Source organism: Pseudophryne corroboree, chromosome 10 (assembly GCF_028390025.1).
Source record: "Pseudophryne corroboree isolate aPseCor3 chromosome 10, aPseCor3.hap2, whole genome shotgun sequence".
NCBI lineage: Eukaryota > Metazoa > Chordata > Amphibia > Anura > Myobatrachidae > Pseudophryne > Pseudophryne corroboree.
The window spans coordinates 31,547,159-31,572,027 of NC_086453.1; the positions used below are offsets into that span (position 1 = coordinate 31,547,159).

The 24,869-nt window shown below is 44.9% G+C and overlaps 2 protein-coding genes across 3 annotated transcripts in view; one reads left to right on the top strand and one right to left on the bottom strand.

Annotated features, from left to right (window-relative positions):
* LOC134965880 (G protein-activated inward rectifier potassium channel 2-like) overlaps nucleotides 1-24,869 on the top strand; it is a 214,769-nt gene that overhangs the window by 121,151 nt on the left and 68,749 nt on the right. The gene's annotated exons all lie outside the window — the stretch shown is intronic.
* Nucleotides 16,300-19,629, bottom strand: LOC134966929 (putative nuclease HARBI1). 2 transcript variants are annotated; one of them, XM_063943947.1, is made up of 5 exons: nucleotides 19,612-19,629; nucleotides 18,761-18,875; nucleotides 18,304-18,676; nucleotides 17,973-17,994; nucleotides 16,300-16,671 (listed from the first exon to the last, which is right to left on the bottom strand). In XM_063943947.1, the coding sequence occupies exons 1-4, from the start codon at nucleotides 19,624-19,626 to the stop codon at nucleotides 17,991-17,993; spliced, it is 507 nt and encodes a 168-aa protein (XP_063800017.1). In that variant the 5' UTR covers nucleotides 19,627-19,629; the 3' UTR covers nucleotides 16,300-16,671; nucleotides 17,973-17,990. The 2 variants fall into 2 exon arrangements, with proteins under 2 accessions (XP_063800017.1, XP_063800016.1); XM_063943946.1 differs by having other exon boundaries at nucleotides 18,761-19,511; nucleotides 19,612-19,628.

A 24,869-nucleotide genomic window follows, 5' to 3' on the forward strand; every position in this document is an offset into this window, starting at 1 on the left:
TATCCAGATTGAGAGCTAGTTTACCTGGAGGCACCCCTGTATCCTCCAAATGGCACCACAGGACCCAGCATGCCCTCCTAATGCTGGCTCCATCTATGCCTCTCTGAACTGCAATAAATAGTGGAAAACTGCTCTAATCAAGCTGGTAACAATCCCCAGGTGCTGCGGGAGGGGGGTTACTCTAGACAAGAAATACAAAAGGGATTTTTCCCACGCACTCTGCTGGCTGTTAGTAAGAAGAACTGTATACTATGTAATAATAGGAAATTTAGAGCTCTTCGTTACATATGTTTTGCAAAAGATATGATAAGCCTCCAGGCCACTTCACGGCTGCTCTATTACTGGAGGTCCCTAACTAAGCATAGGTCCAGGGCTTGGACCCCACAAAGTCGGCTCAGGCCCGACCACCCCAGGGCAGCACACCATTGAAATACTAAAGTGTTAATATGTGTTAAGAAAGAAGCAGAAGCTATGGGTTAGAAAGTGCTACAAAAATAAGGGTGTTAATAAAATACTCAAAAGAGTAATATTAGTGAAAAAATAGGAGTGTTACATAAGTGCTAAATAAATAATATGGCATGCTACCCCAAGGTGGCCTGGAGGCTTATCATATCTTTTGCAAAACATATGTAACGAAGAGCTCTAAATTTCCTATTATTACATAGTATACAGTTCTTCTTACTAACAGCCAGCAGAGTGCGTGGGAAAAATCCCTTTTGTATTTCTTGTCTAGAGTAACCCCCTCCCGCAGCACCTGGGGATTGTTACCAGCTTGATTAGAGCAGTTTTCCACTATTTATTACTTTTGAGACAGAGACAGCAGTGTCTCCGTCTCAGTCAAAGCCGCGGTTGCAGCCGCAATCGCGACCGCGGACCTGCTCCTGCAGCAGAGAGCTACATACAGTAGCTCTCTGCATAGAGAATGTCCGGGGGGAGCTGCTGGCTGCACGTGCTCAGCCATAGCAGCTCCCTCTGTCCTCACAGTGACTGCCGCTAGTGTGCTCCTGCCTTCCAGACCCTGGTGCCTGGTATATATATCATATACAGTGGGTTCACTACGGCTGGCCGGTGGTCGGGCTCCCGGCGACCAGCATCCCGGCGCCGGGTGCCCGACCGCCGGCTTACCGACAGTGTGGCGAGCGCAAATGAGCCCCTTGCGGGCTCGCTGCGCTCGCCACGCTACGGGCACGGTGGCGCGCTACGCGCGCCACACTATTTTATTCTCCCTCTATGGGGGTCGTGGACCCCCACGAGGGAAAATAAGTGTCGGTATGCCAGCTGTCGGGCTCCCGGCGCCGGTATACTGAGCGTCGGGAGCCCGACCGCCGGCATACAGAAGACCACCCTATACAGTATGTATACTGTATATGAAGTTTGTATGTATTTTTAGGTATGTATTTTATGTAAGTATGGGTGTTTGTGTGCTTGTGTATGTGTGTATGTATGTATGAATTTGTGTGCTCTATATATATATATATATATATATATAATTATATATCTACAGTATATATATATATATATATATACACATACAGTATACATATACTGCATACATACATACACAAACGGAAACCCCCCTGACTAAATCCTGCGTTTGCCCTTGAAACCAGGTGAAATGCAGGCCACAGAACCTGTGTAAATCATATGTGTGCCTGACTAAAGGGATATTATGGCAAGCCTTCTCAAAGGGTAGAATCTATATTCCCTTCGCCGAAAGGACCCGGATGTGACATCAGGTGAGGGCGGTAGTTCTCTTATGCCCTGACAGCATTTTTATGTAGTCTCCAATCTAGGTTTCTTGTAGGTTATTTTGTTGTATTTAGGCTCCATTGTACCCTCACCACACTTCGGGCCCGGTGTCTCGCTCCGCATCGCTCGCCACCTGTTACTATTCCCAATAGATGGTGACGTTGACCCAGTGCATTATGGGAACGGTCTTCACGGCGAAGGGGATCTAGGTACTAACCTAGTTAAATGTGACCTGCTAGTATGTGGCTACAGTATATGAGTGATACGGTTTCTGTTACATGGCAATAAAAGCTCAGTAGTGCTACAATACAGTATATCACTCTTGTTTGTCTTTTTAAAACCGGGCACACAGAGACTACACCGCTGAGCGGCCGCCTGGCAATTATTTAATCGTCTGTCCTTATTTAGCAGATTAGTCATGGAAACACTGACACATGGATTTAGCATGCTGCTTGGGTGCGCTGTAAGTAGTATACGGTAAGTGTGCACAGTGGAAGCTGCAGACACCACTGTCGAAGTCAAAAATATTACGTACACATCACATACAAACTCCAAACAGATGGGTCGCTGTGCGTGAGCATACACGCAGCGTGCACAGCGATATATGGTAGCATGCGCATTCACACAGACAAGCCACAAAGATATATTCCGCACATATTTCATATAACACATAAACATGTCAAGCACCAGACATTATAATGTATTTATATAGGAGAGTTATAACATCATATATATATGTATCATTGGAACAGAACAAGATAAACATGTCATGCTTGGTGTCAAAATGATCAAGGGAATGAGTGTGTTCATTTGATAGCTGTGATTAGATTGTAGCACATGGCAACAATTAGTTATGATTAAATGTAGGAATATGAAGCCTCAATTCTGTTAGGTTCCTGGTGCTCAGAACAAGGGAGATGCTCATGAAGTGAGTCCAGAGCACCAGGACGTTACGCTGGGAATGGGGAATGGAAAGGGAATAGCCCCTGGCGCCCTAACTCTGTTGTCTCACCCGTGCTGTCAGAAATCCCTTGCGAGACTATGGTTTCTTGAGCCCTTGGCAGCCGCGTTTGAAGGGTGGATTATGTCTGCCCAACTCCGATGCCCCCCGGTCTTAGTGAGAGACAAAGGGAAATCCGAGACAGGATGATAACAAAAGGACCTCTAACTAAGCAAACAGGCCAGGGGCTACAAGCTAACTAAAAACCTAAAGTATGTGCGGAGAAACCGCCAAAGGAAAATAACAACAAAGGAAATGCTGATCACACGCCGACACAATACCTTTGTGTACCGGCGGTGACAGCATAAGCAGAACCCTCTGCAAAACACCAGGGACAGAAACAATAATGAAATACAGCGGCCTAGGCCAACGGACACGGCAGAGCCGCTACTCACGGAACCGGTACGAATACTGGCATACGGACAGGAACCCTCAATGATGCCGACACACACTCTCAGAACTGGAGGACAGGCAGAATCCCAAACGACAGACCGGTGGACACCAGGAAACCAGGAACTTGACCAGGGATAGGCAAAGCCACTGGACCTCAGGGCAGGAACGCCTCACAGCAGGACACGGGATCAGACACAGGAATCGACACAGGGACTGACACAGGAATCAACACAGGAAGCAGCTAGTCAGACACTGCTATACAGGAGCTCAGGGACTGGCAGGAACCAGGTCAGACTTCAAGCAGACTGAAAACCAAGAAATATCACCAGCATCTGTGAATTGCAGTCAGCCAGCATATAACAGAGAGGCCTAATTAATAATCTCGTGCAGCTGCCCTCTAGCATGACTCCAAACTGACAAGATACAATTAGCAGCCAGGTGAGGCTGAACACATGGGAACAAGCTGCAATTACACAGACCCACCAGCGGCAGCAGACAAGAGTATTCTAAAACAGAGCAATGGGAAATCCTGGCATGCAAGACAACTTTATAAACATAAAATAGGAATGAACCACTACCTGTGGTTCATAACAGTATCCCCTCCTTAAGGGTGAGCTCCGAGCACCCCATGACACCCACGGGGAACATAAACAGAAGTATAACATAAAATACAGAACAAAAATGCAAAACAGGAATGAGCCACAGCCGTGGCTCATAACATTACCCCTCCCTTGAGGAGGGGTCAAAAGACCCCAAAATTCAGACTATCCAGAACAAGGGATAAAAAAAAAAAAAAACCTGACACACTGGTCTAACAGACAAGAAAACAAAAAACAAGCTGTAGCAACAACTTGTAACAGTGCCCTCCCCTTGATGGTGGCCACTGGACACAAGACAAGGAAAAAAAAAAATCTTTCTTTTTTTTTTATCAAGGCAAGAGTCAAAAATTATTTCTTTTTCTTCTTCTTCTTTTTGAAAAGCTCTTTAGGTCTGACCAAGGTAATTCCCCAAACATTGTCTGAACTGATGGTACCACCCAGCAAGGCTGCGTTCAAATCAGAGACAGGTCTCTTACCCTTGGGAGCTGAACTTTCTGGTAAAGTACTATTATTAGAAGAAGAAGTCAGAAAAGCACATCCTGCAGTCAAAACAACGGGCTGGGACTCTTGTGCCGAGTTTACAGTATTTGGTGGACTCTCAGCAGACAAGACGGGTGACTTAGAGGAACCTGAACCAATTTCTTTGGAACCATATGTTTTAATAATTGCATCACAGAATGCTAGGGGATCCTGAAGAATGGGATCTTCAGCTTTCATTAGGCTGGTCGCACACTCAAAAGGCTCTCCTCTAAAAGAATAAATCAGATAGGGCCCAAGGTTTTCTGAAGTGATGCCCAGAAATGGTCTAGACAACATAATAGTGTAATAGTGTTTGAAAAGCGCCAGAAATTGGGCTAAGTCCCCATCAAAGGTTATGGATGTTGAGATATCAGAGTCAGGATCTGTTTCCTTCTCATCTGACTGACTGGAGTGCTTTGCTAGGACCTGGTCACTATTGACCTTACTCGAGGCTGAGACTCTCTGAACCCCACCCGGGGCTGAGACTTTCTGAACCCCACCCGGGGCAGTGACTTTCTGAACCCCACCCGGGGCAGTGACTTTCTGAACCCCACCCGGGGCAGTGACTTTCTGAACCCCACCCGGGGCAGTGACTTTCTGAATCCCACCCGGGGCAGTGACTTTCTGAACCCCAACCGGGGCAGTGACTTTCTGAACCCCACCCGGGGCAGTGGCCTCCGGGAACCCCGCTGGGGCAGTGGCCTCCGGGAACCCCGCTGGGGTCAGCACCTCGGATTCTTTTACTGGAACCGGGCCGTTGGCCTCCCTGACTGGGATCGGGCCATCGGCCTCCCTCTCTGAGTCGATAATTATCGAAAGTTCTCCCGGGACTATGACTTCCGGGACTTTTGCTGAAGCAATAACGTTCAGATCCTCCACTAATGCTATGCTTCTTAAGTTCTTTCCTGGGGAAGCGACTTCTAGACCCTTCTTTGGGGCTGCGTCTCTCGAGACCCCACTTGGGGATATTACTTCAAAGATCCCTTCTGGGGTTTTGCTTCTCGAGTTCCCTTCAAGAACTACGGTTTTAGAGACCCTTTCTAGGGTTGCGCTCTTCAAGTCCCTACCTGGGGTAACAGCTTCTGAGACCCCTTCTGGTATGGACACCTGAACTACAATATTTGATGTCCCTCTATAAGCTTGGGCATCGGGTACCGCACCAGCACTCTGGGCATCGGGTACCGCACCAGCACTCTGGGCATCGGGTACCGCACCAGCACTCTGGGCATTGGGTACCGCACCAGCACTCTGGGCATCGGGTACCGCACCAAGATCCTGAGCTACGGGCACCACTCCAGGACCCTGGGCTACGGGCACCACTCCAGGACCCTGGGCTACGGGCACCACTCCAGGACCCTGGGCTACGGGCACCACTCCAGGAGCTTGCAACTCCGCTTCCACAGGAACCTCAAGAGAGGAGAGAAACATTCTCTTTTGATTCCTGAATCTATAATGGGGCTCCCTTGCCCAAGGACCCCAATTATAGGACAGAGAGCTTTTTAGTGTGGGTTGTGTGACAAGTACCTCTGCCACAGTAGAGACAGGAGTAGGTCTTGTATCCTGACTCAACTTGGCCAGAGGGCAAGACTCGTCACCACACTTTGGCTTGCGCAACTCACAGGTCTGCAGATAGTGGCCTAAACCCCCACAATATAGGCACAAGTTTAAGTTTCTGCGACGCAGACGCTCCTCTTCTGAGAGCCTGGGCCGCAGAAAACTTTTAAACCTTTTCTCTTCAATTAAACCAGAGGATTCTCTTGTCACCATACTGTGAACAAGAGTCTCTTTAGAGATAGATGTACTCTCAACGACTTCTGGCAAGATGAGCAAGATTTTAGTCAGAAGGTTTTGCAGTTGCTTTAGGGATTGCTGCAAAACTTCTAGTCGCTCTGGTCTCAAAGCACTGAAAACAGAGTTCAGGGCTGCGAGAGATGCCTGCAGGGCTTGCATAGTAGACATAGGAGGATTTAAAACTAGACAAGACAAGGCAAGACTAAATTTTTGCTAAACAAAACAAGACTTTTTTTTTTTTGTAAACACCGGACTGGATTCTAAACAGCGGACTGGATTCTAAACACCGGACTGGATTCTGCACACTGAATTCTAGACAGGACTGGATTCTAAACACCGGATTGGATTCTGCACACTGAATTCTAGACAGGTCTGGATTCTACACTAGACACTGTACTGGGCCAAAAAAGAAAAAACGTTTTATTTCTTTTTTGTGGTATGGCTGGTGATAATGTTAGGTTCCTGGTGCTCAGAACAAGGGAGATGTTCATGAAGTGAGTCCAGAGCACCAGGACGTAACGCTGGGAATGGGGAATGGAAAGGGAATAGCCCCTGGCGCCCTAACTCTGTTGTCTCACCCGTGCTGTCAGAAATCCCTTGCGAGACTATGGTTTCTTGAGCCCTTGGCAACCGCGTTTGAAGGGCGGATTATGTCTGCCCAACTCCGATGCCCCCCGGTCTTAGTGAGAGACAAAGGGAAATCCGAGACAGGATGATAACAAGAGGCCCTCTAACTAAGCAAACAGGCCAGGGGCTACAAGCTAACTAAAAACCTAAAGTATGTGCGGAGAAATCGCCAAAGGAAAATAACAACAAAGGAAATGCTGATCACACGCCGACACAATACCTTTGTGTACCGGCGGTGACAGCATAAGCAGAACCCTCTGCAAAACACCAGGGACAGAAACAATAATGAAATACAGCGGCCTAGGCCAACGGACGCGGCAGAGCCGTTACTCACGGAACCGGTACGAATACTGGCAAACGGACAGGAACCCTTAATGATGCCGACACACACTCTCAGAACTGGAGGACAGGCAGAATCCCAAACGACAGACCGGTGGACACCAGGAAACCAGGAACTTGACCAGGGATAGGCAAAGCCACTGGACCTCAGGGCAGGAACGCCTCACAGCAGGACACGGGATCAGACACAGGAATCGACACAGGGACTGACACAGGAATCAACACAGGAAGCAGCTAGTCAGACACTGCTATACAGGAGCTCAGGGACTGGCAGGAACCAGGTCAGACTTTAAGCAGACTGAAAACCAAGAAATATCACCAGCATCTGTGAATTGCAGTCAGCCAGCATATAACAGAGAGGCCTAATTAATAATCTCGTGCAGCTGCCCTCTAGCATGACTCCAAACTGACAAGATACAATTAGCAGCCAGGTGAGGCTGAACACATGGGAACAAGCTGCAATTACACAGACCCACCAGCGGCAGCAGACAAGAGTATTCTAAAACAGAGCAACGGGAAATCCTGGCATGCAAGACAACTTTATAAACATAAAATAGGAATGAACCACTACCTGTGGTTCATAACAGTATCCCCTCCTTAAGGGTGAGCTCCGAGCACCCCATGACACCCACGGGGAACATAAACAGAAGTATAACATAAAATACAGAACAAAAATGCAAAACAGGAATGAGCCACAGCCGTGGCTCATAACAATTCTCTAGTGAACAAAGAACTTCCTGAAAAACCAGTGGCTAGCCCTTCTTCAAGGCTGGATGTTGCTTGCATATGAACTGACCAATAACACATCATGAATGAGAGATCACACTCCCCTGGACCAATAACATAAGACTCAGTCCCAGACATGTACTTCCCCCAATACACAGTATATAGGCAGTTTCTAGGACTTGGAGAGTTAGTTGCTGTTGCTTGCTGAGAAGGAGAGATGGAGGAAATGTTCTATGGGAAAGGGTAATGTATGTATACTGGCTGTAATGGATTCTTTTGTAACTACAACTGCTTCTTGTGTAATTGTAACACTGTAACCATATATATATATATATATATATATATTGTACATGTGTTATATTGTATGCATAACCTTTTAATATCAAATATATACATCTCTGAGCGTTGGACCTCAGTTTACAATGTGTGCAAGTAGTGTTTGCGACGTACAGCGCACTTTTATCGTATATGGTAATAAGATGTGCCTTGCGTTCGCAGCATATATTAACGCTGGCATTTTAAATATTTATTAGAAATAATCTAGACATTCTCACCACGTATCCCGTGCAGGTATACCGGACGGATGCCGTCTCTTAGGATCTTTCCTCTGAGAAAACCTCTTTGACTACAGACAATAGCTTTGCAATACTAAACAGGACGCTGTAGCTTTGTTGCACAAACCCTACATTATATTTTAACAAACAGCCCTAATTAATATACTTACTTCAGAATGAATGACATCCTTTGTTACATTCAATTATATTTGAAGATGAAATAAATTAAATTGGAATGGATCTGCGGATAAGATGCATAAATATTTCACACTCCATGATTGTTAATTAAATATGATTATGTTCAGTATATGATGAGTTTTGCCTGTGACTGATTCTCACCTCTGCTAAACAATAATTCCTATGAATATTCGCGATGCAGCATCCCCTATTGCAGCCGTGGCCAACCTGTGGCTCTTGAGCCACATGCGGCTCTTTCTTTATTCAAATGTGGCTCCTGACACTCAGTCACCTGACCACAACAGATCCTGGAAACTGGTGCACTCCAATCAGACACACAGCAGCACTACGACGACTGAAAACTGAGGGAGCCAGATACTGGGCTGTAGTGACACAAGGGGGAGCTGGCTGGAGTGACACAGAAAGATCCTGGTAGGAGAGAAATAATGGGGGAGCTGACTGCAGTGACACATGAGGGTGCTGGCAAGAGTGACACAATGGGGAGCTGGCTGGAGTGACAATGGAGAATTCTGGCAGGAGAGAAACAATGGGGAGCTGGCTGGAGTTACACATGGAGGAGCTGAAGTGTATTATGTGAGTATGGCTTTTTCAATATATGTTATGTGGATCTGGATTTTTTCATTATTTTATGTGGAAGTGTCTTTTTCAATGTATTTTATGTGGATCTGACATTTTCACTGTCTTTTATAGCAGGGGTGTGGCCTAGCAGGCACAATGTTACACCCCATTTTTGCAACACGCCTTCGGCTTGATGGCGGCTCTTTGGCGTACCTAACAAGATTTTTTGGCTCTTTGTCTCTGACTGGTTGGCCACCCCTGCCCTATTGCATGGGACGTGCACTGTATTAATGCTGTATGCATGAAGATTGCAGCAAAGTAGATAGTAATAGTAAGTAGTATTACTTACACCCACCCTCCCTCCATGCAGTGCTCCCTACACCCTCCCTCCCGAGTCCCGCACCGCTACCTACACCCTCCCTCCCGAGTCCCGCACCGCTACCTACACCCTCCCTCCCGAGTCCCGCACCGCTACCTACACCCTCCCTCCCGAGTCCCGCACCGCTACCTACACCCTCCCTCCCGAGTCCCGCACCGCCTACACCCTCCCTCCCGAGTCCCCTTCCTACCTCCCGCACTGCTACGTACACCCCCCCTCCAGCGCTGCTCCCTACAACCTTCAGTGATCCCTACTGCAATCCCGGGAATTCCGGGATTGAGTGTTTTTCAATCCATCCATTGATTATTGCATCGTTTAAGTGATGAGTGGACAGGGAGGCAGAGTGTAGGGTGTCATATCACGATACATCCAGTATTGTGGTATAATGTATGATTGGTGTATACATTACAGTGTATTGTGTGTTGGCTGTGCTGCGACACAGTGCACTTGTATGTAACATTTAATTACTTTGGGTGAGATGTACTTTGCCTTGTAGAGTGATAGACGGGAGAGTCATAAAGTACGAGCCAATTAGCTCCTAATTGTCATGTTACTAGCTGTATTTAAAGAAAAAAAGGTAGGAGCTGATTGGTTGGTACTTTATCTCGGTCAACTTTATCTCTCTCCAAGGTTTAGTATTTCCCTTTTTTTGGAATGACCGCATACCTCCCAAATTTGTAGATGTTCTATTCAGGGACCCTTTGGATGCCTAAGGTGCCTGCGCTTTCCAAACGGGATGGAGACTCAGGAAAAAAGGGGCAGAGCCTTGGATAAAAGGGGGCAACCCTCCCTGATTGCATCACTGCAGGGGCCCTGGGCTCTCCTAGATGCTGGGCTGCCCCCAGAACTGTGAATAGATACCGTGAGCATCGATTCACAGAGAGGTGAGAAGCTTTTGTGCTTAGATTTCCCATTAGATTCAGATTACTTACGGGATACATTCACTAAAGCCTCGAAAACAGAGAATTGGTGATGTTGCCTGTAGCAACATCTGCCTATCATCTCCCTATTGCCTTTTAGAAAATTATAGACCGCATCTGATTGGTTGCTATGGGTAACATCACCAATCCTCTGTTTTAGAAGCTTTAGTAAATTTACCCCTACTGTTCTACAACCACTAAAAGTCAGCAAGACGCCCCCCCCCCCCTCCCCATGAAGAAAAACTACCCGTAGGGTGCAATAAAATGAAATGTCTAACGTCCAAACAGGGGTTTTTGGGCCTAATTCATATCTGATCGCAGCAGCAAAATAGTTCTCTAATGGGCAAAACGGGTGTGGTATGGAAGGTAGATAGTAACTAGGTCGACAGCGTCTAGGTCGATCACTATTGATCGACAGGGGTTCTAGGTCAACAGGGTCAGAAGGTCGACATGGTCTAGGTCAGTGATGGCTAACCTTGACACTCCAGCTGTTGTTGAACTACACATCCCAGCATGCCCTGCATCAGTTTTAGCATAGCCAAATAACAAAACTGTAGCAGGGCATGCTGGGATATGTAGTTCAACAACAGCTGGAGTGTCAAGGTTAGCCATCACTGGTCTATGTCGACAGGTTAAAAGGTCGACATGAGTGTTTTATGTTTTTTTGGTGTCGTTTCCTTCATAGAGTGACCGGGAACCCCAATTAGAGCACTGTGTCCCCTCGCATGGCTCGCTGCGCTCGGCACAGATTACCATTCCAGTCGTAGTCCACGTGGATCGTTAAGTATGAAAAGGTTTTTTAAAAAAAAGAAAAAAATAGTGAAAAACTCATGTCGACCTTGAACATGTCGATCTAGAGACCCTGTCGACCTAGTTGGTGTCGACCAATAGTGGTCGACCTAGATAGTGTTGAACTAGTTACTGTTGACCTAGAGACCGGATCCTGGGCAAAACCATGTGCAGTGCAGGTGGGGCAGATGTAACATGTGCAGAGAGAGTCAGATTTGGGTGGGTTATTTTGTTTCTGTGCAGGGTAAATACTGGCTGCTTGATTCTTACACTGCAATTTAGATTTCAGTTTGAACACACCCCACCCAAATCTAACTCTCTCTGCACATGTTACATCTGCCTTCCCCCCCCCCCCCCCTGCAGTGCATATGGTTTTGCCTATTAGAGAAAACATTTGCGGCTACGATCAGGTCTGAGGGGGTGATTCAGACCTGATCATAGATCTACAACTAGTTTCTCTGACGTGCGGGGGGGACGCCCAGCACAGGGCCAGTCCAGCCCGCATGTCAGGCCATACCCCTCCCCCTGCACAGGTGCGAAAGCTTCGCATGGCGACTCTGCTTTCACACTCGCCAAAAAGCTCTCTGATGGAAGGCGTCTACCCGTCACATTCTGGGACGCAGTGGCTGCGTGTGACGTCATGCGCCCGCCACAGTCCACCCCAGCAACGGTCCCCGGACACGCCTATGTTGTCCGGACCACGCCCCCAATGGCATTCTAGTGCATTGGCATGCCTCCTCCCACCCCGCGACCACCTCTGCGCGTGCGCACTAGCTGCAGCGATCGGGTCTCAATTAGGCCCCTTGTCCAGTAACTATTTTCCAGTCACATTGTTTAAACAAAAAAACCATATAGACGGGCCGATGCGGGGAGAGATCTGTGCTGAGCGTGCGGGGGGAGACAGGGGGGCCGCTCTCTTCACCCAGCGGGTGAAGTGAGCGACCTGCTAGATTGGCCTGCATGCAGGCCAATCTAGCAGCAGCGATAGCGATGTGCGGGGCTGCGCATCGCTATCGCTGAGGGGGCTACACACGGAGCGATCATGCTGACATTCTAAGCAATCTAGTCAGATTGCTTAGAATATCGCTTTGTGAGTACTCCCCTTAAGATGAAGAAGAAGAAAAAATAAAAATTGTGCAGAATGACGCTGCAGCGAATAGAGAAAGTAGTGTGACTGGGAGGGACCAGACCACGACCTTCCCATACTTACTGGACACGCGCTGGCCGACTTCCGCAGCTCACCAGTAGGAATTATCCGCATTATTTTGCAGCTGGAGGCAGCACAACAAAAAACGCTTTGCAAATGATCTTATTAATTGGGAGATATAAATGGAAAAACTGTGTGGCTCTAGCTTTTGAAGTATATCACAAGCCTGATACCACTAGGTGACCTAATTACAGCATATCAGTATGCAAGGGGGAAATACAACACAAAATAGCATATTCACATTATTATTTGCCAAGTATCTGGAATGTATAGGTAGTTACTGTATAATCGGTGGCAGGCTAACATGACCCCCATTTAATGTCTTCAAATTTCCATGTGACTTTTATATATTGCATATATGCGCCATCTTCTGCAGACAGTAATCCCGGTAACGGATTTAAGGCCTAATTCAAGGTTGATAGCAAAACAACATTTTCCTCTAATGGGCAAAACCATGTGCAGTGTAGGTGGGGCAGATGTAACATGTGCAGAGAGAGTTAGATTTGGGTGGAGTGTGTTTAAACTGAAGTGTAAATTACAGTGTAAAAATAAAGCAGACAGTATTTACCCTGCACAGAAACAAAATAACCCACCCAAATCTAACTCTCTCTGCACGTTATATCTGCCCCACCTGCAGCGCAACATGATTTTGCCCATTAGAGGAAAATGTTGTTTTGCAATCAACCTTGAATTAGGCCCTTATTCAGGTTTGTAAGCAAAGCAAAAAAGCACACAACTGTGCAAAATCATGCTGCAGTGCAGGTGGGAGGGGGGGGGGGGAGATATAACATGTGCAGAGAGACTTAGATTTGGGTGGGTTACATTGTTTCTGTGCAGGGTAAATACTGGCTGCTTTATTTTTACACTGCAATTTAGATTTCAGTTTGAACACACCCCACAAAATCTAATACCCCTTTTCCACTGTAGCACGGGTCGCAGCCGTGTCGCCTGACACGGCTGCAACCTGTGCTACAGCCCCCTTTCCCTCAGCGCTCACCAACCTGGCATATTGCCGGGTTGGTGACGCTGCTAGTGAGGCGGCAGGGGCGGCGCTGGGAGATCTCATGATCTCCCAGCGCCGCCCTCCCATACACTGTGAACGGGAGCCGTGTCGCATCGACACGGCTCCCGTTCACACTACACAGCTTACCGGGTTGAACACGTGTTCAACCCGGCAAGCTACCCAGGTAGGATTCCCGGATCACTTGATCCGGGAATTTGCAGGGGGGGGGGGCGTTTCCACTAGGGAAAAACACGGGTAAATGCGCGCCCGCGCGCATTTACCCATGTTTTAAGGAGCTAGTGGAAAAGGGGTATAACTCTCTCTGCACATGTTACATCTGCCTCACCTGCACAGAACATGGTTTTGCCCAGTTGTGTGCTTCTTTGTTTTACTTACATACCTGAACCAAGACCCTTACGCAAATTCAATCTGTATAAAAATGTAATAAAGGCGATTGTGAAATGCTTTAAATATCTAATGTGAGTAGGGAGAGTGCCCGCATATAGCCATGATAGATTTTTCCTGTTAATTATTTACATTAGTTAATTATTTAAATTAATTAAATGTACAGGACCGTACTGTCTAATTCAAAAGTCTTGTAAGATTAATTAGCCCCAACTGGAGTAAGCGCCTAGATGTTTTATTAAATGGAATTTGTAGCTAAAACATAGCCATAAAGGGAAGGCAGAACTTGCTAGAGGAATGGTTTATTTGCACTGAAGTTTTCTATCAAAGGCCCTCATTCCGAGTTGTTCGCTAAGTTTTTCGTTCGCACAACCTATCAGTAAAGTTGCGTTAATGTAGTAAATTTGCGAACATCCGCCCCCAACGTATTTTTGCTCATTCGCACGCATTATTACACAAAGTGGGCGTACGGCAAATGACATCGCAGCAATGCGAAATCCTCGCAGCAATGCGAACCCATCGCATTAACACATACTTCTTCGTAAAAATACTAAGTTGTAGTAGATTTACACATTTTTCAGTTAAAGTGCTCACTTTTGCTGAGAAACGCAGCACAATTTGTTTTTATACTATTAAGTGGACTAACACCTTCCAATTAAAAGTCCACAAGCCCTCCTCAATAACAAATCCAATTAGTGAATGATTTGAAATGTTCATGATCAATTAAGTATTTGTTTAAATACCTGAAGTGCACTTTGTAGCCATAAAAGAGCCTCCTTTTATTTACATGTTTAATATAAATATAGATGTTTGCAATGTGCTTGGTCTAATGTGTTTTCTGAATTTATTAAAGTAGAGTTTTTGTATGTGAATGAAGGTGTTTGCATGTTTATTTAGCCAATAACATGTTTTATTTGGTGTTTTAAAATAACTTACGTTAGATGTTTGAAATGTTTAAGGTAAAAAATGTTTGTTCTGCAATCTGCTGTTCCTTTATTGCATTAATAAATAATAAAGAGCCGCTGAAGTATTTAAATTTAGTAGTTTATTTTTTTTTTTTACTGTAATAATGATAATATCCTTTTTTTTTTTTTTTAATCACAAAATTAACAAAATTTTTCAATTGCGTCCACAAGACCCAACAAGGCCTGGAGATGGAGCCTCATGTTGGAAACAATCTCCTGCAACGATGTGGGATCTCCAACGGCAACATCTGAAATTAAGAGATAACATAAACATTACTAACTTACTCACATTGCTTATTATCCAAGCAAGGCACAAAGCACACTTTAATGCAGACAGGTCCAAACTGCATCCCTCAAGCTTGTGTGAAACTACATATACCAGCATGCGTTGACTCAGTTTTGTGGCCAGGGAATGCCAAACCTGTGTCAGGGCATGCTGGGATGTGTAGTTTCTCAACAGTTGCAGTTGCGCAGTTTGGACAGGCCTGCTTAATGGCAAAGTTGATACATCATGGCTGTTTTATGGTACAATCATTAGCCGAAAAACACACAAGCCTGCTCAGGCTTTTTTTGTTACTTATTACAGTTTTCTTGACCATGGGCTACATTTACTACTATGTGAGTTCATTTTAAGATGTAGCGTCGCCCATAGCAAACAAGCCAAAATAAGATTATTATCTTGTAGAAGTGGTTCCCCAATTGTAAAGATTAATTGTATTGGTTGTTATGGGCGACATCCCATGTTAAAGATAACTTCCATCTTCGTCACTGTTACACCATGTTGGCATTCATTCTCATCTTTTTTTTATTTTTATTTTTTAAGGGGTTTGGTCCTGCCTCATCACACTGCATATCAACATCTTCAGAAGGCCAACATATCATAGCATTCCCACACTCCCTGAAAGCTGCCCTTACTAAATAAGTGCAAACAGGTTTGACTTGAACAATTAGTCATTTTGTGAATGTAACTTTCACACCACAAATCAGTGTGTCATTAGGCTGCATAACAAAGTGAAGCATGTGATTTGTAAGTGCAAATATTAAGACTACACAGGCACAAGTGTAAAAGACCAACAACATACTAAACTCCACTCAGGTCTAACTGTTTACCAGAAAATCTAACACATATAAACCCTGTTGTCCTGGCAACCCTGGCTACCTAATGAGTGTCAACCTAGAGTGGACACACAAAACATTGCACACATACACACTGTACATATAATGACACTCACAAATATGTAAAGGCAACATGTACACCATGAAGAAAAACACAAATATTTGTCCTTGGCCCAAGAATTCAAACAGTACAACACTGCATGTTTTGTCATTGTAAGTGTAAGTGGGTAATAATTTGTAAAAATTTATAAAAAAACTTACTTTCCACGGCAACCTGAAGACTCCCTGAACGGTCTTCAGGGGCTTCCTCTGCCCATTCACTGGGTGGGGATGTTGGCTGGATGGGGGAAGGCGGCTGGATGGGGGAAGGAGGAGGGATTGGGGAAGGAGGAGGGATTGGGGAAGGAGGCTGGATGGGGGAAGGAGGCTGGATTTGGACTGCAATTTCAGAGGGGGGGTCTGATTGAGAGGGCGAGGGGGGCGGAGAGAAAGTTAATGCAATAGAGGGTGAGGGGGGTTGAGATGGTGATGTAGAAGTTGAAGGAGAAGGGGTATGGGAAGGAGGAGAAGGGGTCCCAGAAAGAGATGGAGAGGTGTGGTGAGAAGGGGAGTGGAAAGTGGAGTGGGCCAGGGAAGCTGAGGGGGACTGGGAAGCTGATGGGGACTGGGAAGATGAGGGGGACTGGGAAGATGAGGGGGACTGGGAAGCTGAGGGGGACTGGGAAGCTGAGTGGGACTGGGAAGGGGAGGGGGACTGTGAAGGGGAGGGGGAGTGAGAAGGGGAGGGGGACTGGGAAGGGGAAGGGGGCGGAGAGTTGTGCCGTTGTTGTTGTCCTATAATGATATTATTGACAACATTTAGTTTACATGAGAAATTACATAGTAAACACTTTGAATTATCAATGTTCTGTTCCATGTAAAATTCAGTGTTTATAAAAATAGAAAAGCAAACATGTTAAGATCCTCTTCATGTTGGCCACAGCAAACAAAATGAGTCCAAACTTTTACTTTGAAGCTCATTCCTTAATCTAGTCCATTGAGTCATAGTGATTGGTCTAGGCAACATCACCAGATCACTATTCAAGGCACCTTATTATATAGCCAGCACTGATCAAGTATTTGTGTACAGTTTCCTGGCTGGTTCTTATTTCTTGAAAACATGCACTTGTTTGGTGACAGTTTGCTACAGTCAGTACTGTTTGCCCTAACCACACACACTGTCCTATTTTCCAAAAAAGGACACTCAAGGTTGCAATTAGCCTACCACTTAGTGTAAATTGTGGGTAATTCCAAGGGGATTACAGCAGGAATATAGTTTGCAATTGGCCAGAACCATGTGCACTGCAGGGGAGGCAGATATAACATGTGCAGAGAGAGTTAGATTTGGGTGGCTTATTTTATTCTGTGCAGGGTAAATACAGGCTGCTTTATTTTAACACTGCAAATTATTTTGCAGATTGAACACACCCCACCCAAATCTTACTCTCTCTGCACATGTTACATATGCTTCCCCTGCAGTGCACATGGTTTAGCCCAATTGTTCACTAAATTCCTGCTGCAATCAACTTGGAATTTCCCCCATTAGCACAATTTATGCTAATAATCTTATGTAATGTAACTTACTTCGTGTATGCATAGTTCGGATTTGCTGGCGGATCTCCGCCAACAGATCGGGAGTCCTCCTGCGGAGATCACTCCACCTCCTCTCAAGTTGTATGATTGTCCGCCTGCTGCGGACGCGAGTCCGCAGCAGGCGGCGGACCTCCGCGTAGGCCTCGCGCTTCACCCGATTGGGGATGAAGCGCCCAACGCGGCCTACGCGGCGGTCCATCACCGCAACCAGCACGCGGAGCTCCCGCCTGGTGAACGGTGCTGCACGCATCATGGCAATGGCGTTTTCCTTATTTGGGCATATATTTATAGTGTCTGTTAGCATGTGATTGGTCCAAAATCTATGTTGTCATTTCTAATAACTTTATTGATCTTTGCAATGCTGTGAAGAGCAGAGTGTTATTTCGCACGAGCGGAAATACGCATTCGCAGAAGCAAATATTTATCATAAACAAAATTTAAATAAAAACACAGACACAGAGACACAGTTTATTTAAAATTACTATACATATCTGTGTACTCACCACAGTTCGTGTGATCATTCAGCTGGACAGTCACAAAGTGGGAAACATTGAGTATCATTTGTTTGTGTGTTTGTTTACATAATCAGGATTTGAGGATATAAAACAAATAAGGACACTATTTAGCAACATTACATTATTTGGTTTTCTAACTAAACATTGTAAACTTAACGTGTTTGCGGAATTTGACGCCAACAAAAATTACCCATTCCAACACAACAAAAGCCTTACACAATCACTTTACAATATCATACAAAATGTCATCATTGTTAAAAAAACATAAGCATACTGTGTTTTAAAATTTATAAAACTAGAAAATATCAAAACACTATACCTGAAATATTCGGCAACAATCCTTGCCCTCACTTGGCTCCCCCTCCGTGTAACACTCCCCCCACCGAAATGTCGAACAACCCCTGGCTCCTCATCAGGCAATTCCTCTGCCTGAGGAAGCTCTACACTACTCCTTACCGCGATATTATGTAGTATTGCGCACAGGACCACTATTTTACTTGCCATCTCCGGCGAATACATGATGTCGCCACCAGTGCGGTGGAGCACACGAAACCGCCCTTTAAGGACACCAATTGTGCGCTCCACCAGCTGCCTAGTGGCAGTAAGCGCGGAGTTAAATGCCATCTGTGGTCCTGGCCTGGGATTACGGTAAGGAGTCATGAGCCAGGGGGTGCAAGGATATCCACGGTCTCCTGTTGGAAGAGAAGGCAAAATTTTGTAATATTAAATTTGTCAAGTTACTTTTTTTCGTAAAAAATATTTGAGCAACAACTCACCCAATAACCACATGTCTGCTCGTTGACTTGATCTTAATCTCTGCCATATCCCTGATTGTCTAATGACATATGCATCATGTGAACTTCCAGTAAATTTTGCATTCAGGGAAAGGATCTGGAGGGATGGCCCACAAACAACCATTACATTCAGAGAATGAAACAGTTTCCTGTTTCTATAAATTTCTTCATTATGTCTTGGTGGCTGAATAGCAACATGTGTGCCATCCACAACCCCAATAACATGTGGGAAGCGACTACCACCTTCCTCAAATTGCCGCTTCACCACATCTAGGGCACCAACATCCAAAGGCATATCAATGAATTGCTTCACCCGCTTTAGGAAAGCCTGGCAGACATGCCGCAGGACCTTACTGAACTGGCCCTGCGACATGCCAACCAGGTCTCCCACAACATGCTGATATGAGGCTGTAGCCAAAAAATGTAACACTGCAAGGAATTGTGTCAATGGTGGTATTGCTGTAGGATACCGAATTTCAGACTCCAGATCACTCTCTATTATGGAGAGAGTGTCTAGGATTAGATGTGGTGGCAGCCTGTATCTACGCACCACCACATCATCTGGCATACCAAAAAGTAGGACACGGGTTCGGAAAATTGGTGGCCTAGCACGCCTCCGTTGCCTTGGTTGATGAGGAGCCGGCTGTGGTTGTGGGGCTGGCGGTTGGGGTGGGAGTGCTGGCGTGGGTTGGGGAGGTAGGGCTTCTGCAGCAATAAATATTGACATAACACACTTTTTTGAAAAAGAAAAAAAAACGAGGTGAAAAATACAAAAACAACTTCTAAAAAATATTCAAACAATAAATGTTGTAAAAAATGTTGGGGAAACTTACTGCAGGAGCGTACATTTTTTCTGTGTGGAATTCATGGCCAAAATGTGAAATTAATAAAAAGAAAAATTTTAAAAATATGTTATTTTTACAAATAAAAAAAAACAAAACAAAACATTTCTGAGCATCAAATACATCACAAACACCAATTAAAAAAACAAACAAAAATAAAAAAAACATTTAGTAGCTAGTCCAGGAAACACAAACACTACTTTGCAGATCAATCCTGGGAAACAAAAATTCTATTTTAGACAAAATGGAAAACAAACAGAATCACCACACTTTTAAGAAACACAAACAGCAAACCAAAACACAGGCCAAGGGCACTTACCTGCTCCAAAAAAAATAAATACTTGGTGTTCAGTAGCACACCCAGAAAATAAATGAAACCAGGGATATTTCTCCCAAAAGCAAACACCTACAAGAGAACACAAATGACAGTCAAAAAACAGCATACAGACCATTAAAACTAAACAGGCACCAACACAGGCCAAGGGCACTTACCTGCTCCAAAAAAAAGAAAGACTTGGTGTTCAGTAGCACACCCAGAAAATAAATGAAACCAGGGATATTTCTACCAAAAGCAAACACCTACAAGAGAACACAAATGACAGTCAAAAAACAGCATACAGACCATTAAAACTAAACAGGCACCAACACAGGCCAAGGGCACTTACCTGCTCCAAAAAAAAGAAAGACTTGGTGTTCAGTAGCACACCCAGAAAAAAAATGAAACCAGGGATATTTCTACCAAAAGCAAACACCTACAAGAGAACACAAATGACAGTCAAAAAACAGCATACAGACCATTAAAACTAAACAGGCACCAACACAGGCCAAGGGCACTTACCTGCTCCAAAAAAAAGAAAGACTTGGTGTTCAGTAGCACACCCAGAAAATAAATGAAACCAGGGATATTTCTACCAAAAGCAAACACCTACAAGAGAACACAAATGACAGTCAAAACAAAGAAGCACAGGTTTATTTTCACAAATGGACTAGCAAAATAGTTATGTTTTAAAAATATTTAAAACCTAAAAAATTAAAATAAAAATTTTGACAAAACTCCAAAAAAAAAACAACCAAGAATACTCACAAACGAAAAAACGCATAACAAATGCAACACTGTCTAGATTCAAAACGCAAACAAAATGACAAAGGTATGCTAGACAATTACTCACTCTGCAAATTCCACAAGCACCTTCACGCACAAGCCAACAAACAACTGAAACTCCAAACTACCTACACTCACAGCGTGCAAAGTAGGCCCTTAAATAAGCAGTGCAATCATTAACCAGAATAACAGTGTACAGCTGTGTGAATTAACGATTCGCACGTAGGTATATAAGCACACACCTGGCCGTACACACTTCATCACAAACATGGCTTCTCGTGAGCAAATCGCAGCAGAGATGGACCGCATTGCAGAGCAGGAGATGGCATTGCGCAAAAGACGCATAGATTGCCAACGCCGCATGCTGGAATACGCCTCTGCGGATGTTGAAGAGGCAGGACCTAGTACTCTGCAAATGTCTGCTTCTGAACCACAACAATTGACTGGGGATACTCTGCCACACACACAAAGTGACCAAACTGAGGGAGAATTGGCTTTAGCCACACAAACACAACAGACAGAAGCTGCTAGTGAGGAGGAAGATGGTGATGAACAACAAGAAACCTCACAGGCTACCTCCAGACGGAAGAAAAGACAGCCTGCATTCACTAAGAGGGAGTTGCGTGTCTTGGTCACGCAGGCCATGTCCAAAATCCATAGAGGGCCAAAAAACATGGGGGCTGCTTCAAAAGAACGAATCTGGAGAGACATCACAAAATCTGTGAATGAAGTTGGCTCTGTCGTCAGAACATCACAGGAAGTGAGACGACGGTAAGTGCATATTGACAGTCCTTTTTGTGTGCTAAGTTGACTAAAAAATGTAGTTACATGTGATGTTATGTCTAGCAAACACAAGCAGAACACGTGTCCTATATATTAGCTTAGACAAATAATAAGACTCTACTTTGTCCCTCTTTCACAATACATATGTAGGTGGGCCGACTTCAAATCCCGCCTGAAGGCAAAGAGGGCTGCGGAGTGGAATGCCTCAAGGGCTACAGGTGGAGGAGCACCTGTCGCTGTGGAGTATACTGACTTGGAGGAGATGGCGATGCCCTGTGTCAGTTATGAGGAGGGCCAAGGGGTGTCTCATATGGACACGGACCTGCCTGAGATCCTGACGGGACATGACTTGGAAGGTAAGTTTACACATTTAGTTGTCTGTAATTTTGACAGTATTTATAATAATAAACTAATTTTGTATCCTACTTTTTTCCCACACATTCTTCTATTTGCTTGCCACAAAACACAGCACAGGGGGGTGATCCGTTTGAGTCACAGGACGGTTATGTGGTTGAGGCTGAGGTGGAGGGACCTAGTGAGTCTGGCAGTGTGGGCCCACAAATCCCACCTCTGCAGGTTCCTACTGGCCCCCCCACCCAACCCTCTGCTATCCCGGAGATCCTGCTTGAAATCGCTAGGTATGGTGAGAGCCTAAATCGGTTTCAAGACGGGGTCATCCGGGAGGTAAGCCAGATAGCTGTCCGGCTCACTGAGCACCGAACCTGTGTTGAGCAAGGTGTTGCTCAACTCTGCCAAGGTCTGGCAGAGATCAGGCAGGGCCAAGAACAACTTGCCTCCTCATTCCAAACCCTTGCAAATAACATCTTGCAAGGGCTCCAGGCCATCGCTGTCTCCCTTGCCCACAGTGGCAGAGAGCCACCCACATCGGCTCCCTCCCCTGCCCCTGCCCAGGAAGAACAGCCCACTGGGCAGGCCCAACGAAGGTCGCTCCGCAGACCTTCCAAAGAAGAACAGCCTCAGGCGGGGAGAAAAAGAAGAAAATGATGTCTCTCCAGATGGGCAGCACCCATGTTTTTGATGTTGCCTCTCTGTATTTTTGGAGTTGGCTTGTGTGACCAGAATGGATAACTCCCTCTTAGTGAAATGTATTTTTTCTGTTTGGATGTATTGTAGCCTGTGAGTTTATGTGTATAAACACCAGAGCCATCTTCCTCTTACTAGTGTGCTATGTATTGTTGTGTTTGTGTGGTGGATCCTAATTCTTTCTCATTTGGTTGAAAATGTGTGTGTGGCAGGGTGTGTCATGTTTTATTTATGCTTTAAATATATACTTTTGCCAGAAGCAGACTTTTGCAGAGTACTGAGTTCTGCTATCTAATGATTGTCAGTGCCATCTGCTTGCTGCTTGGTCCATCTCTGCCTGTGCGACTCATGTGGAGCCATGTTTAAATGTTGTCCAAAAATTATATAGTAATAAAAAAATTATTTCAAAAATTTGAGCAGTTTCTTCCAGGTAATGCAGTTCCAGAAAGATTAGGTCAGCATATAGACACTTGTAGACCAATCTGCTAATTCTCCTTAAAAATTGAAAAAAACAAAAAAAAAGGTATGCTTTGCACCACACTTTAATGTCCATATTAAGTAAACAGACACGACGCTTTTTATAAATATCTAGGGTCAACAGGACATCATTTCAAACATTGTCAGATATTATAATCAAATATTATTGTGACTTTTAAGGCTAAATTAAAGTGTATGCTGCATTATGTTGGTGTTGGTTTATTTTTAAACAATTATGCAGATTTCAAACACTTTCACAAAAATTTTCATTTGCTTGTATTTGGGAGTCTTACACACATTAAAGCAAGTTTTAAAAAGGCTTACACAACAATTTCCAAAAAAACAAAAACCCTTATTTGGCAGTGTGTGAGATTTCTATGTGAGTAGACTAAACATGTAATGTGTGTTCAGACAATTGCTGGTTGGTAACTTTCATCTGCTCATTAATTAACAAGTAATTGGACATCAGATGAATGTGATATCCAATTAACTGCTAATTACTGCATACACACTTGTACCAGTACTTCGCAAATGTAGAGTAACTGCAGACCTACTCTGCTGCTGCGTGAATGTTGCTACGGTTTCCTATGTTAGTTTTAACAGCGACAATGTTTATTTGCTAAAAACACGCCCATTGCGAGTTGCATACTCCCACACTGTACGCCCACTTTCACGCCCATGTCGGAGCATTGCGAAGTCGCGCCTCCGCAACGCCCACGCCACTCCTCGTTTTCGGTTGCCAGTTACGGCTTTTTTTTTTTAAAGTAATTTTGCACAGTTGTCGTACGTATGTACTCGCGCATGCGTAATCACGCATTTGCGCATGCGCAGATACTTACATTTCGTAAATTTGCGATGCGATGACTCTTAGCGAACAACTCGGAATGAGGGCCAATGTTCAGTAAAAGATACATTCTGCGTAAGGAACTTTGGGGGTCATTCTGAGTTGTTCGCTTGTTGCCGATTTTCGCAACGGAGCGATTAAGGCAAAAATGCGCATGCGCATGGTACGCAGTGCGCATGCGGTAAGTATTTTGGCACAAAACTTAGTAGATTTACTCACGTCCGAACGAAGAATTTTCATTGTTGAAGTGATCAGAGTGTGATTGACAGGAAGTGGGTGTTTCTGGACGGAAACTGACTGTTTTTTGGGAGTGTGCGAAAAAACGATGGCGTGCCAGGATAAAACGCGGGAGTGTCTGGAGAAACGGGGGAGTGGCTGGCCGAACGCAGGGCGTGTTAGTGACGTCAAACCAGGAACGAAACGGGCTGAGCTGATCGCAGTGTAGGAGTAAGTCACGAGCTACTCAGAAACTGCTAAGAATTATTTATTCGCTATTCTGCTAATCTTTCGTTCGTAATTCTGCTAAGCTAAGATACACTCCCAGAGGGCGGCGGCCTAGCGTGCGCAATGCTGCTAAAATCTGCTAGTGAGCAAACAACTCGGAATGACCCCCCTTATTGTCTAGATATGTCTTTATTTCCATGACTGCTGCTGCCATAATGCTTACAACAAAATAACGCCCATAAGTGCTCATTCATTAACATTACACTTAGGGGGGAAATTTGTAACCAATCAGCATCTAGCTTTCATCTTTCTAGTGCACATTTTGTTCCGAATTCACAAGATCTCTGCTGACTCTGGGAGTTATGTCACCTGTAGTACAAGGTTATGCACTGAAAGTAAATGTCTGATTGGTTCCTACAGTACAGTGCACCTGTGTGTAGTGTTAGCAAGTGGACCCTACACACTCCAATGGAACAGTTGCCAGAACTATCATTGGCCAATTTATCATTGTAAAAATGTAATAAGCATTAAAGAATGGGGGTGATTAGGCCTGAT